The sequence below is a fragment of the Brachyhypopomus gauderio genome, chromosome 2 (genome assembly GCF_052324685.1).
Source record: "Brachyhypopomus gauderio isolate BG-103 chromosome 2, BGAUD_0.2, whole genome shotgun sequence".
Lineage (NCBI taxonomy): Eukaryota > Metazoa > Chordata > Actinopteri > Gymnotiformes > Hypopomidae > Brachyhypopomus > Brachyhypopomus gauderio.
In genome coordinates this window covers 10,236,344-10,251,234 of record NC_135212.1, presented here as the reverse complement: position 1 = coordinate 10,251,234, position 14,891 = coordinate 10,236,344, and the positions used below count along the sequence as shown (strand labels likewise).

Genomic DNA, 14,891 nt, shown 5'->3' with positions numbered 1-14,891 from the left:
GTGTTTCCTTGCTGGCGTCGTCGTGCTTCAGCCTCATGTAGATCAACCGTGGCTCTCAGGAGGATGGAGGTAAAGACAACAAGGGTTCAGCTAATCAAGAGGAACAAAATGGGCTTGTGGGACTTGTAGTCTTGGTTAAGACTACACTTGCCATCGGTTACATTGTTCAGTGACCCAAAATGAGTCAGACCTGCTAGCGTTAGTGTGCATAAATTTCTGTTATACTGCATACTGTAATCTGTATATACTGGTTACTTGTCCCCATCATCTTATGCAGTATAGTATCCAATATGTGACATGCAAGGTATATAACAAGGTCATGTGAATGAATAATGCTTCTCCCCATGTGGGACACACTTTCCCTCACCATTGCATGATGGGATGCCTGCTTACTTTAATGTACATACTGATCTTAATAGAACAGGTTTGGCAGATCAGTACACAAAATATTAAGTCTGTTTCAAATTACTGATGAAGCATTGACATAGCAACATGCATTATTACAAGCTGTGACTTCAGTACCCTGTGAGGTTTAATACCCATGTTGAACGCAACTAAAAGTCTTGATCTACTTAATTTAAAAATCTGTTAGCTAAATGTAGCTGCCATTCAAAAAGCTGTCAAAAACTGAGCTAGTTGGCTAAATTAGACAGATTAACAAGTAGCTTTCTTACTAAATTATTAACCATTAATAATTGTACTTATATTAAAATAAATCTAAGTAATTTAAATATATTTTCACCTGCCACCTTTGTTGATAAACTTGTCATTGTCCACCATTTTTTCCTGATGTATCTCCTTTCCTAATGGACAATAGTATACAAACCATGCTAAAAATGGCTGGCAGTATTATGGACTTTTTAGCATACTTTTACATTTTTAAATATACTACATAATCAGAAACTAGCTAGTTTTAGTACCCAGTTGGTAAGCACCCAAAGATAGATATGGAGGCATACTGGAATATTTGTCATAAGTAGTATATCATCCGGGTATCTTTCACATACTGCATACAGCGCACTGATTTGGCACCCAATCAGTGCAGGTATGTAGTATGTAGTAGGCTATTTTGAACACAATCCTTTTATTTTTGTATTACTATATGGGCGTAAGTTCCAAACGCAACTTCTCCAGCCTTACTGCAAGTTGCCCCTTTTAAAACTTCAAATGTTATATTTACTAAACCTTTGCACGAAATTGTGAATATTTTTCGAACGGAAATAACGAAATGACGAATCGCACGAAGCTCGTTTGTCCTCCCGCTGTCGCCGTAGATACGTAACACGTACGTCTTCGTTTCCGTGCTCTGTAAACAGTTACCCTAGCTAGCTAACGGTCTCGCGGACATGTCTGATCTTTCTTTAACTTGATATAAAAATATTCATACAGATATTACGTACAGTTTTATTTTCACTTGTTCTCGGCACACAATGGACGTCGAAAACCGGCCGAATAAAGTAAGTTAATTGTTTACCTAGCTTGTGTAACGACTGCTAGGTTAGCTCGCGCTAGCTGGCGAGTTACCAACAGTAACTAACTGTTACTAACTGTTCTAGCTAGCTTTGCAGTTCATAATTGGGCTTGTGTAAATAATAACTACGTCAGTTAGCTAGTTTTTTAGTATTGTAATGCGAATATGTTGGTAATTTGTGTACAGAGGAGCTTGTCTAGCTAGTAAATGACAGTGTTATTGTGTTGTACCTTGCAGCGCAGCCACACAGACGAGAGGTCTGATGAGGACTCCGAACACGACGACTATGTCCCTTACGTCCCCGTCAAGATCAGGAAGCAGCAAATGGTAAATTATGTACAGATTTTATGAAATTCTGAGGGCACGAATGTCCCCCAGTTTCGACATTTGGCTTTTCCTATTATAGTTTATTACACACGTGTATAATGTTGGGCTGTTATTTCTCATTGTGTGTGTTGTATGTGTGTGTTTGTGTTTGGCCATCAGCTGCAGAAGTTGCTGCGACTGCGGGGGAAGGGTCTGACGGACGAGGACCAGAAGGACAGTGGTGGGGAGCAGAGAGATGAGGACGACGGCCTCGGGCCCCGCTCCAACGTCAGCCTCCTGGACCAGCACCAGCACCTCAAGGAGAAAGCGGAGGGTACGGCCTCACCCCCCGAGCTCCTGCCTTTGGGCCACGTGAAAGCCGGTGCAGCCCGCGGCTTCTGTGTCAAAAACAAGACCCGGGACGTTTTCCAGTAGTCCCGTGTGACTCTAATCCCTATAGAGATATATTTCCCTAACCCTATGAACTTAGCAGGGCATTAGAAGGTTGTTTTCAAAATGCTCGACGCCTCCCTCCCAGTGCAGTGATCCGTGCCGTTTGGTCGGTGTATGCTCACTGTCTGAAATGGTCTTCCTCTGCAGCACGAAAGGAGTCAGCCAAGGAGAAGCAGCTGAAGGAGGAGGAGAAGATTCTGGAAAGTGTGGCTGAAGGCAGAGGTAAGTGGAGCTCTCATGGACCCTCGTGCCCCTCGACGGTGTCGTTGCCTCGGGCAGAAAAGCGTCCTTTGTCTTGGTGTTAAACTCGAGGTCTCCATGAGGTAGCCATCACGTCATTAAACTTGAATCATTCACTATAATGTGGGCTGTTCCAGTGAGCCTGTGTGTGTGTCTGTTTCAGCCTTAATGTCTGTCAAGGAGATGGCTAAAGGTATTACCTATGAAGACTCCATTAAGACCAGGTGAGGCGTCCTTGTCTCATTTATGTCAATTTTACTTGGTACTATCAGGTAGACGTGTGTCCTTCTGTTAACTGTTCAACACTGAGTAGTACACTAGAAGCTACACATTGTGCCTATATGATGTACCATGGTGACAGTGTGTGTGTGTGTGTGGTGCTTTTTGAGCACTACTGCATGCTAAGATGACTAGCCGAATGACAGTTTGCATGACTGATTTTGCTCAGTGCTTATCTCCCCCTGCTGGCCGTCATTAGTTAGAGCAATTTTGTGGGAGGAGGTGTAATTTAGCCCTGCCCTTCACATGTTGTACATCATGAGTAGTTTGAGTAGCCGCAGGGTCCGGTGCACAGTCCTGTGTGTTGTGTGGTTCTGCTGGAAGTGGTGCTGTTGTTCCGTTTCCCTAAAGCTGGAGGCCTCCCCGCTACATTCTGAGTATGCCGTCGGCAAGACACGAGCGCGTGCGGAAGAAATACCACATCCTGGTGGAGGGAGACGGGATCCCTCCACCCGTCAAGAGCTTCAGGGAGATGAAGTTCCCTCAGGGTAAACAACTTGTTACCACCGCATCCCCTTCGTGTGTGTGTGTGTGTGTGTGGTTTTAGGTTTGTAGTTCGTTTCTGCCTTGTCTCTAAAGTGGGCCTCTTCGAACGGTCTTTTGTAGCGATTCTGAAAGGCCTGAAGAAGAAGGGAATCGTGCACCCGACGCCCATTCAGATCCAGGGGATCCCCACCATGTGAGTTCAGCGTCGGCCCTCGCTGGCCTGACCAATCCGCTGCTGCCGTCTCTGCGCCGCGTGGACTTACCGAAGCGTCGCTCGTGTCCTCCTGCTGACGTTTTTTTTGCACACGTGCAGCTTGTCCGGCAGAGACATGATCGGCATCGCCTTCACGGGCTCGGGGAAGACGCTGGTGTTCACGCTGCCCATCGTCATGTTCTGTCTGGAGCAGGAGAAGCGACTGCCGTTCTGCAAGCGTGAGGGCCCGTATGGGCTGATCATCTGTCCTTCTGTACGTACTGCACACACACACACACACACACACACGGCTGCTTCACACGGTCCTCCTCAGCACCAGCGCTCCAGCAGAACTGTGTGCGGTGCCGTTACATTGTGGGAGGTTCTCCTCTGTTTACAGTGCTCGATCGGGTTTATGTTAATGAGGTCGAAGTAAAAAATGGCCTTTAGATTCCTCTCCCTAGATGAAGCAGAGCAAGGAACGTGAGTGGTATAGCGAGAGTGTGAAAATATTTGTGTTTTTTATAACGTATTAAATAAAAACTATGCAACGGCAGTTAAAGTCTAGCGTCTCTGCTTTCACAGTTTACTCAAGTCGTCCCGTTACTGACTAGCTGCTTAGATACTGCACCAGGTCGTTCACGGCCACCCTCTTCTCATTTGAACGCCCCTCTGAGCGCTTGCTGTTCCCCTGCGTGCCCACAGAGGGAGCTGGCGAGGCAGACCCACAGCATCATCGAGTACTACTGCAAGCTGCTGGAGGACGAGGGCGCCCCCCAGCTGCGCACCGCCCTCTGCATCGGGGGCATGTCCGTCAAGGAGCAGATGGAGGTGGTCAAGCAGTGAGTCCCGCGCTAGCGCAGTCTTCCTCTCGCGCGGACGTGTCCCGTGACGGGCGCTAACGGGTTTCCGTTTTAGTTTGGCGCGTTACCACACGCAGCGTTTCGCACGTTTACTCTGGTGCACCGCAGAAGAACCTGCAGGGTTGCTGAGTAACGTTACCCCATAAGTTCAGATGCCGTCACTTCTTCACGGTGCGGTTCCTCTTAAAATGTCGAGCGTCACGCCTCTCTCTCTGCAGCGGGGTGCACATGATGGTGGCCACGCCGGGTCGGCTAATGGACCTGCTGAATAAGAAGATGGTGAGTTTGGATATCTGCCGCTATCTGGCCCTGGACGAGGCTGACAGGATGATCGACATGGGCTTCGAGGAGGACATCAGAACCATCTTCTCTTATTTTAAGGTGACTTAACCCAAATGATCGATCCGTCATCAATTATACTTCAGTTACGTTCGTGTCGACCATGGAAGCTCACACGATGATTTTGGTTTCAAATTAAATTTCCCATTTGTTGGTGGGGGGGAGAGAAAAAAGGGCTGTTGTTTGAGAGCAGGCGGCGTAAGCGGTGTTGTTTCTGAGGGGGACGCGTTCACTAAAGACGCTTCTGCATCTGCACCTCAGGGCCAGAGACAGACGCTGCTCTTCAGCGCCACCATGCCGAAGAAGATCCAGAACTTTGCTAAGAGTGCCCTGGTTAAGCCCATCACCATCAACGTGGGAAGAGCTGGTGCAGCCAGCCTGGACGTCATTCAGGTGGGGGGGGGGGGGGGGGGGGGTAAAGGGGATGTTGAGTAAAGGGGATGATGGGTTGTGAGTTGGACGACTTTGGTTATTCTCAGCAGGACGGAGCCTTACAGACTCTTATTTTTTTTCCTCCCCACCTTTCACAGGAAGTGGAGTATGTCAAAGAGGAAGCCAAAATGGTGTACCTTCTAGAGTGTTTACAGAAGACCTCACCCCCAGTACGTAGCCTGCACCTTCACTCCGCCCAGCCGTTGAAAGAAAGCGTCTGAATTTTTCCACTCTCCTGTTCTCCAAACCTGCAGTGGACTCTAACATTTAATCTAATAGCATCGGTGTGTGCACAGAAGCTCTGACTGGAGCTCTCCACGTGAGCGTAGTAGGAGTGAATGAGCAGGGACATCATATAAAATGTAGTGCAGTCAGCCTCCCGGTTAACCTCTGTCGCACATACACTGATGCCCACACAGTCAAACTTTTACTGCATGACTGACTCCGCCCCCTCTCCTAGGTGTTGATATTTGCTGAGAAGAAAGCAGACGTGGACGCGATACACGAGTATCTGCTGCTGAAGGGTGTGGAGGCGGTCGCCATCCACGGAGGCAAAGGTACCTCTACGCTCCCCAGCCCGCCCTGGGAGAGACAGGAATCAGATAACACCGCTCTCTTAATCACCGTGTTCACAGAGGCGTGGTCAAGCAGGAAAACACACCAGCCTGCTCTGGACTCGCACTCCCGAGCTCAGATACGGAGTGTTTTTCATTTATATGTAAATTAAACCGATGCCAGCCAGCCAGCACGCTGTAGGAAGGCCTTTGGTTTGTCTGTCATGTTCTAATTAAAGTTCAGAGCCGGCCCCGCGGCCGTTAAAGCAATTCGGGGACGTTACCTTTAATCTCTCCCACGTTCATCACTTTTCCTGCAGATTCTTCCACAACAGCTAAACCTTAAAACGTGCTTTTTTGTTTTTTTTTTTTTTTTGTTTTGCCCAGACCAAGAGGAGCGAACAAAAGCCATTGAGGCGTTTAAGGAGGGCAAGAAGGATGTTCTGGTGGCCACTGACGTGGCCTCCAAAGGTTTAGACTTCCCCGCCATCCAGCACGTCGTCAACTACGACATGCCCGAAGAGATCGAAAACTACGGTGAGGGGGGGAGGGGCCTGGCTGCCCCCCATTGGCCCGTTTGCCTACCAATGACTCGCTGGGGGATTGTGATGGATGGATCGTCTACGTTCTTATTAGCGTGTTAATGAATAAGCTCGTTAGTCAGTCGTTTGCTTCCTCGTTATTTATGTGTTTGTGTGTTTGTAGATGAGGGTTGCATTAATGCATCTGTCTGTTCCAACAGTCCACAGAATCGGTAGGACAGGTCGGTCAGGCAAGACTGGTATAGCCACGACTTTCATCAATAAGGGTTGCGGTAAGAACCAAAGTGCATTAAAAATGTGCTAATCCTCTTCCTACTTTATAAAGAACATCAGCTTATGTTAGAAGCCCTGTATGAAAAATGCACCAGGGGCCTGTGTAGATGTTGTGTTGTTGAAGTGTGATGTCTGAGTCCCCACACACCGTCCTCTCTCCCCCACCCTGCAGAGGAGTCCGTGTTGATGGACCTCAAGGCCTTGCTGGTGGAGGCCAAGCAGAAAGTTCCACCCGTGTTGCAGGTGCTGCAGACGGGAGACGAGGCCATGCTGGACATCGGAGGTGAGCGTCCACCCAACCTGACGTTGCCCGTTTTACAACCCGTCCGTGTCCTCGTCTTCGCCGTGCTCCACACTGTCTCCTTGACCAAACCCTCCCGTCTCTCCCCAGGAGAGAGAGGCTGTGCGTTCTGTGGCGGTTTGGGTCATCGCATCACTGACTGCCCCAAGCTGGAAGCCATGCAGACCAAGCAGGTCACCAACATCAGCCGGCGAGACTGCCTGGCCAACAGCTCTATGGACTTTTGAGACTCCTGCCCCCTCATCCCCCCCCCTCGCCGCTCTCTGTGCTGCCCTGTGCCATTTGGGGAGTGTTTGGATGCTGGACAGAACCACCACCACCACCACACTCCCAAATCCAGACTTGTACTAAATGGATCATGCTTACAAGTGTTTGCCTTTTATCTGCCTGGTGTTCAGAACGTGGGTCTGAGTTGTTCCTCTTTTTTCATTTCTTTTGTGGTAATAAAAATATAAAGATTGATTTATTAGAAACGATCTGTAAAGACATTAGAGCTTGGTAACAATTTAAGTTCTTTTGTTTACCGTAGCCCAACTCTGATGAGGAGCGACAGAATGCATCTTCGGGGTATTTTAGGACATTGTAAAAGCACCGCTTCTGCAGGGTTCTGGTACTGATCCGTGATGTGATTAAAATGAAAATAACCCGTAGTTCTGCTTTCTACGAACGGACCTTTTTAGTTTGCTCTTGAATTCAAACCCCTCAAGATTAGTTTAGTGGGTTAAAAATAGTGGCGCCTAATTTAGAACCCTTTAACCACACGCACCGGCGAGCAGTGGAAGAAGTTAACTACGACGCCTTCCTGGTTGGTGGATTGCGCAGTCGTTCGCACCGTCAGCCGTATGTTGGGCGCTGAAGCCCGTGCGCGCACAAGAACTGTCTCTGGCCACGCTCGTCAGACCTGAGGAAGGGTTTCACTGGAGCGGAGGGATCCAGAGGTGAACTGGGATATGGATGTGGTGGCAAAAGAAGGTTGCTTGTTATTACAAGGCGTCAAGTTTGGAAAGGTGAGCCTCATGAGTGAAGTTGTTTAGTTAAACTACTGTTTCAGTGTGTGTTTGAATAATAAGAGTGTAGGCAAAATAATGTGTGTGTGTGTGTGTGTGACCCTATCAGCCTGGTCTTATCTGATGTGTCTTCTGTTTGTGTCTCTCTCTTGTATCAGTTAATGATATTTTTGCTTTATTATTTGCTTTAATCACTGTCCCTTAAATTTTTAAATTGGACGGCTCAGGCCGTTAGGTCAAATTCTCATTGATAAACTTATTTGCCCGTTATTTAACTTTAAAATACCGGTACACCAATGTCATCTTCCTAATGAGCTTTGGAGTCCCTGACTAGCTGTAAAGCTCCACTGGTGGCCCGGCTGAGGAGGAGAGACATCCAGCCGTCTCGAGACTCGAGTGAAAGACCATGGCTTATGGGTTAACGCCATAACCAACAGCAGTAGCCACCGCACAACCTGCCTCTCAGACCGCCTGTATCCTCCCCCTCCAGCTCACACACCCTGACTGGACCCTCGCTTTTCCTCCTCCCAAATGTCTAGTATATATTCCCTCGTGTGTTTTATTGTGATCTCACTCACTTAATAATGCCCTACAACGAGCTCCCAGGGCACAGTCACCCTTGACCCTTCTCAGCAGCACTAACAACAGCGTGATCAGATAACGTGCTGGTTTCCTAAGAGTTTAAAATGATTACACGTTTTTTTATCTGACTTCCTCTTCGGCTGGATCCACTTGTCTTAGGTGACTAGTGAAATTTACAAACAATTAGTTTTAAGCAAAAGTTACATATTCTGCTTCTGCTGTTTGAAAGTACTTGATTTCCAGTTGATGTACTCAAACCTCAACCTTTTGAGTGGTACTTTTTATTAGCTCAGCAAACAAAGATCTTGTGGTCTGTCATGCTCTTGTTGAAAGTCTTTTTTTTAACCACTGCTCAAATCTACCAACATTAAAGTACTGCTAAATAATTCATAGCAAACCGTGGAAACTTGTGTGCGCTGGGATAATATTAACACGCTGCATTATTGATGAAGCAGGAAAAGCCACAGCTGTTTAAGGACCTGAGGTGCCACCATTTGCGTGATGCTGTTTAAAGCCCATGAATCTTGCATGTGAGACCTTCCCAGCCCGGCCCGTTTCTCAGCTGCTCCTCAAAGTGGTATCAGCAGAGACCTGCGGAGAAGACGAAGAAGACGGGTTGTGGGGATACCGCCGTGGGTCTTCTCGGGCGCCTGACGCTAACCTGAGCTGCTGCTTGCGTTTCCCCCAGAGGGTCTGGAGGAAGACCTGGGTGATCCTGTTCGAGGCCAGCGCGGCCGGCATCGCCCGGCTGGAGCTGTACGACGTGCGGGATGGCGTGGGCTTGCTGGCGGCCGGCGCCAAGGCCATGCGGAAAGGGGAGAGGCGGGTGATCCGCCTGGCCGACTGCCTCAGCGTCACACCTGCCCCGGGCGAGACCTGCCCCACTGACCACACCGCCTTCTACCTGAACACCGCCCAGCGCACCTACACGCTGGCCGGGCCCGTGTTGGACGGGTGGGTGCCCAGGCTCTGCCAGGTGGCCTTTCAGGTACAGGCTCCCTCCCTGGGGGGTTTGGTGGAAGGGGAGGGGGGGGGGTGACAAAGCAAAGCATGGAATACCAATGAGTAAAACTCCATGGAGTATTAAAGCATTAAAATCCACTCTGCCAGATTGTGAGAATACTGTCATGATGGTCATAATGCCATCTAACAGTTTTATTGGTAATATAACCAATGAGGGGTTTGTCTATTCGAATCTAGATCAATTATAATCTAGAGCCCCATGAAAAATTCTAGAATCACATGCAGAACGCAAGAACCCTAAAAAGCTGAAAAGGATTATTCATTCTTGATTTATTTTATAAATATTTTGAATGCATTACATTTTTTCAATTAACACACCGGTATTTGGTATTCACCAAGCATTTCAGACACGCTTTGCTGTTCTGGAATCAGTTACTACCCCCACGTCCACTACTCTTCGCCACTAAAGCTGCTCCTGTGTCAGCACATTCTTTACATACATTGATCCAGGTCCTGAGACTAATGACTCGAGCCGTTCAGAGGCGTGAGACCAATTGCGTGTGGTGGGGGGTGAGGTGGGGGAATCCCGTCAGTGAAGGCGTGGGTGGGTTTACAGCTCGTATAATGCTGAGTGAAACTGGGGTCCTGAGAAGGGAGCAAGCGTCGAGTTCCTGTGCTCTAACTGAACCAGCGAATGAGGAAGTGCTGATAACCACACCGCATCTTTGCATCTCGCGGTGTGCTTGTGCAAGACCTGTTCTGGCTGGCCTTCAAAGAACTCCGATATCATTAAAACAGAGACGTGCAAGGGGGGAAAAAAAAAGAAAAGAGGAATTGCTCACGTAGACCGTTTGTAACCGCCTCTCCTGTTTCCCAGAGTAATGTGGGAGGCGGCGAGGAGGGCGACGCCCAGCGGAGGGATGATGTCGCCGGGCCGATGTCCATGGCTCGCAACGATCTCTACTCCACCTGGAACCCAGGTGAATTGCGGCCACGCCCCCTTACTGCACACCTGCTCTTCGTGTCCGATTCCTGTTTGTTTATTTGTTTTGCCGTTTTTGCTGTTTTATTAGTTTGGAGGGGAAGATCCGGTGCTGGTCCGTGACTGTATGACAGCACTGACTGGATTTCAGGAACAAAATTTCCTTATAACCTACAGGACCTCCAGACTATAATGGGCTTCTGTGGGTTTAGGACCTATATATTACCGCCTGGTATTGTAAGAGGATATGTCATAACATCATGTACATATTTTTCACTGCCTGGCTATTTTTTTATCTACAAATGTCTGCCGATGAGTCTATTTTTTTCTTTACTCGTAGGTTGTAATATTTCAATTTGCATATGCATTCCTGAACCACATGAGTGATGCCATAAACTCTTGTCAGTTCAGATATTAAATCAGGGATTATTCTTTTGTCTTTCGCATTTGAATGTCAATCAGTTAAATCTAAGTCGACGGCTGTGTTCGTGTTTTTTCAGACTAAAGCCAGCTGATTGGCCGGGAAAATATACGTCATTTGCACTCGTGTCCCTGTTTCAATATGGCTCTGTGGATCCACTGATTTGTTTGTTTGTTTGTTTGTTGTTTGTTGCTTTCCCCAAGATAACCTTTGCATTACAAAGAATGGGTTCTCAGAGCAGTAGTGATGACCCTCTCTGTTCCCACCAGGCCACTACTGGGTCACCGTAGAGAGTTCTGTGGAGGCGATGCGGTGCCGTTTATCTGGATCATACCTGTTATCCCCGGAGAAAGAGGCCCTGTGTCTGCTGGACACGAAGACGGGTCAAACTGTGTACTCCTGGCCCTACCGCTTCCTCCGGAAGTTTGGCCAGATCAAGGTAGGCAAAGTTCCACGGAAAGGAAGATGGTTGAAAGAAACTCCTTGAAACTCTATGGTGTGTATTAAAGATAGTCTAAGTGTACTCTGTTTGTTTTAAAGATGGTATAATGTACTGTAATGTTTGTATTAGAGGTGGATGTCTTCAGTTATCCCTTAGATGATAAGCAAACAGCACTGTATGGTTGACATGACCCTAAAGATTGGATTCATATACACACACTGTCCTTTCTGCTAAATCTGACAAGACATTTGGTTCTTGGAAATACTTGAGTTCATCTAGATTTAACAAAAAAGGAAGCTGTTTTCTCTCCTCTGTGCCATATGTCCACCATGGAAAGGTCCAGACTTAAAACCAGAAAGCTGTTTTTCTTTTGTTTATTACTATTTTGTCAAGTTAGAATAGGAATTTTTTTTATTTTATTTTTATCTCACCTTCCATGTGTCCAAATATATTAGAAATATGCATTTTCAATTTTGCTCTAAGGAAAGTCATTCACAGAAAATATTCATTGTATTTAAATTGATTTCATTTTAAATAGCCTATACAGGAGGTCCTCAGGTTACGTCAGTTCCGAGTTACGATGTTTTGTGGTTACGACACATCTCCCATTTACTGTATAAAGCCTTGTTTCGACTTAAGTGGTTTTGCGTCGTAAACGTGTATATACGTATACGTGTGTGTGTGTGTGTGTGTGTGTGTGTGTGTGTGTGTATATATATATATATATATATATATATATATATATATATATATATATATATATATATATATACATATACACACACACACACACACCATGAAGCAGTTTAAAAACTGTATTTTTTATTTTTCATCTTCAGTGGAGGTGCTAATGTAAACCGTGTCGAGTATCTCATTCTCACTGTGTGACCACTGTGTATTCTTGGCCTTTTAATAGAAGGGGGTGACTATTGAGGCAGGTCGACGCTGTCAAACGGGGGAGGGCCGCTTCACATTCCTGTCCAATCAGGGGCCACAGATCTACAGGGCCATTGAGGAGGCTGTCATGCACCAGAGTGTCCAAGACCTGTTGTCCAAAGCCTCCGCTTCGTTGCAGCTCCCTCCGACACCCAGCCCTGATGACCGAGGGAGGGGCAGTAGCGGTGCTCCAATCAGAGGCCTGCAGGAGAGGCCCCGCCCAGTGGTTTCGCGAAAAAACCTCGCTCTTCCAGCTCTCCCAGCTTGTGCCAAACCCATCGAGGCGAGACCCGACCCTGTCGTGAGCGATCTCCCGACCAGCCCCCCTGGAGTTCTGTACACCACCATCAAGCCCCAGCCCAAGCCAAGGACCACACTTGCACCTACGAAGGTCTTCCCACCACGTGCAGGGCCCGCCCGCAGTCCCGCCCGCAGTCCCGCCCACAGTCCCGCCCACAGTCCCGCCCGCAGTCCCGCCCGCAGTCCCGCCCGCACCAAGCAGAGGCGAGACCGGTCGAGCGAGACAACGGATCCGGTCACGTCCACCAGCCACGAGGACACTGACGCACTCTATTGTAACTGGACCAAGGGTGGCGTGACCAGGCGGGCCAGCGGGGAGTGTGTGTACAGCACCGTGGTGTGTTCGCCGGGCCTCAGGTGCAAGAGCGGACCGGACACCAAGCCCGGCCAGGCCACAGCTACCCACCAGCCTGCTACCTGCTCCTACGGGAGCCCAGTCGACTTTAAACAAATCCTCTCCAGCCTCCTCATCAAAGACCAGGCCAGGGTTCCACCTCCTTTCCCCCCCAGGGCTTATGGGTGGAGCGCTGATTGCTCAGCTAAACTGGACGCACAGATGACCGATTTGGATAAGAGTGAGACTCAGGATTCAGAAATGAGCTGAGTTGTCATTTTTACACAAGGCTTTTTTTTTTTTAAGAAAACCGGCAGTGAGACTAAGAGATTGTGAGGTGCAAAGCGCACCGAGTTTAAAACTGCGAAAAAGGAAAAAAAAATGTGTTTGAATGAACTTTTGCACCCTTTTCAGCTTACAACTGTCTTATTTCTTACATACCTCAAATTCTTGGCTTCTTGTAGTTCAAATTATATAAATATCTTTATATAAAATACCCTTTCAATATTGCATAAAAACACATTTTAATATGTTTAAGGCAATATTAATGTTACGAAACGTTTGAGAAATTAACCTGCCTCTACTTTGGACCTCTACAGTTTAAAGTGATGCTTTAAACTTCTGTGAATATCTGTACAAGGTACAAACTGAGTAAGCACATATTTAGCTGATTTAATGCATTTAGATAATGGTGATAATATTGACTGAAACATAGAAACCAGCAAATGCTTTATGACTATTAAATTAAAGTTTTATTAAACAATTCTGAGTGAATAAAAAAAGCACAATTTATACACATAAATAGCAGTTGATTCATGTGGCGTTATGCAGCGATGTCAAATCAAAACTCAGGCTGCGTTCGGTAAGTAAAGTGCAGCTCTAGGGCTGATGTGGAGATAAAAAATTCAACTTATAGAGTAACATTCTGTGGTCACATTCATTTTAGTTTTTCCCCAATAGGCTACTAAAACGTCTACTGCGTCTATTTGGTCCTTTAAATGTCTACTAAAACACAGACAGGTAGGTGATATTTTGGGAGCGCTCCTAGTTGTAAGTTTTCTTTCTCTTGAGTTCATCGGCCTCCGTGGTGACTCTCTTCCACATCACTGAAGTGTGAGGACTCTCCATCACTGGCGCTGGACCCGACCACCTCCTTCCCCGCCTCAAAGTTGCCCGTGGGCGCCGACAGAATGAGCAGGTGTCCTTCAGCGCCCGTGGCGTCTCGCACGAGGCGGACCGGAGGTGGACAGGGCGTCTCCATCGCGTACGTGATGCTGGTCCTTACGATCCGGTCCGCCTGGAAGGCGCGGTGCGGACTCTTCAGTGCGTGGCTGCCCGGGCTGCACGCGCTCCTCGGGCCTCTGCACTCGGACTGCACGACGCCGTCCAGGAGCTCCGACAGCTCCGTGATGTAGATCTGCGCCATCTGAAGCGTGTCGTACTTGGAGAGCTTCTTCTCGTTCTCCAGTGAGGGGATGACGCTCCTCAGCTTGTCGAAGGCGCGGTTCAGCCCGTGCATGCGCCTCCTCTCGCGCGCGTTCGCGGCCACTCGCCGGTGCTTCTGTGGGCCGCTCAGCTTCTGCTTCGCCGCGCGCTCTTGGACACTCTCGGCGTCCGTGTCGGTCACTGCGGATGAATCACTTCCAGTCGTGTATTTGACGTCCAGCTGCGCGTGCCCGTAGTGACCCGCGCGTGCGGCCGGGTGCGAGAGCGCGTGGCTCGCGGGGGTCAGCCATCCTCGCGCGTCTCTGCGGCTCAGTCTCGCGTGCTCGGCCAGGCTGAAGTCCTCCGGCTGCTTGGGCATGCTCACCTCGGACCAACTCAAAAGTTTAGTGTTCGCTGTCATCACTACAGAACACACACACACGCACACACACACAAAAAGAAAACTAACCGCAGGCCTCAAAGTTGGATTATTTTCCACAAGGTCAGCTACGGGTAGCCGGAGTGAAAGAAAAAAAGGAATAGTTTAGGATAGGTGTTGTGTCCAAGTGAGGCTGAACTCAATTCAGCATTAATCCACTCTTGATGCTTCCAGCCCTTCAGGTTCGTTGACTGCCTTTTTAGTACCTGCCCCCCCCCCCCCCCCCCCCCCCCCCCCCCCCCCCCGCTGTTGGGACAGTCAGCAGCCAATAGGAAAGTTCTCCTGCTCCTAGAAATAAAAGAGGACTTGTATTTTTGACACTGTAGGA

The 14,891-nt window shown here is 48.2% G+C and overlaps 3 protein-coding genes across 3 annotated transcripts; 2 read left to right on the top strand and 1 right to left on the bottom strand.

Annotated features, from left to right (window-relative positions):
- The first annotated feature begins 1,273 nt into the window (after positions 1–1,273).
- On the top strand, positions 1,274–7,194 carry ddx41 (DEAD (Asp-Glu-Ala-Asp) box polypeptide 41). The gene is made up of 17 exons (XM_076986425.1): positions 1,274–1,457; positions 1,709–1,798; positions 1,958–2,111; positions 2,378–2,452; positions 2,634–2,694; positions 3,101–3,237; positions 3,356–3,428; positions 3,549–3,702; positions 4,134–4,270; positions 4,510–4,672; positions 4,892–5,023; positions 5,161–5,232; positions 5,523–5,619; positions 6,004–6,153; positions 6,359–6,430; positions 6,604–6,714; positions 6,823–7,194. Exons 1-17 carry the CDS (start codon positions 1,431–1,433, stop codon positions 6,957–6,959), a joined length of 1,842 nt encoding a protein of 613 aa, XP_076842540.1. The 5' UTR covers positions 1,274–1,430; the 3' UTR covers positions 6,960–7,194.
- Positions 7,195–7,528: 334 nt separating this feature from the next.
- On the top strand, positions 7,529–13,484 carry dok3 (docking protein 3). Its single transcript, XM_076986426.1, has 5 exons — positions 7,529–7,739; positions 9,010–9,309; positions 10,162–10,264; positions 10,957–11,126; positions 12,046–13,484. Exons 1-5 carry the CDS (start codon positions 7,683–7,685, stop codon positions 12,967–12,969), a joined length of 1,554 nt encoding a protein of 517 aa, XP_076842541.1. The 5' UTR covers positions 7,529–7,682; the 3' UTR covers positions 12,970–13,484.
- Positions 13,485–13,595: 111 nt separating this feature from the next.
- Positions 13,596–14,687, bottom strand: atoh1b (atonal bHLH transcription factor 1b). Its single transcript, XM_076997400.1, has one exon. It carries the CDS (start codon positions 14,543–14,545, stop codon positions 13,772–13,774), a length of 774 nt encoding a protein of 257 aa, XP_076853515.1. The 5' UTR covers positions 14,546–14,687; the 3' UTR covers positions 13,596–13,771.
- Between the last annotated feature and the right edge of the window lie 204 nt (positions 14,688–14,891).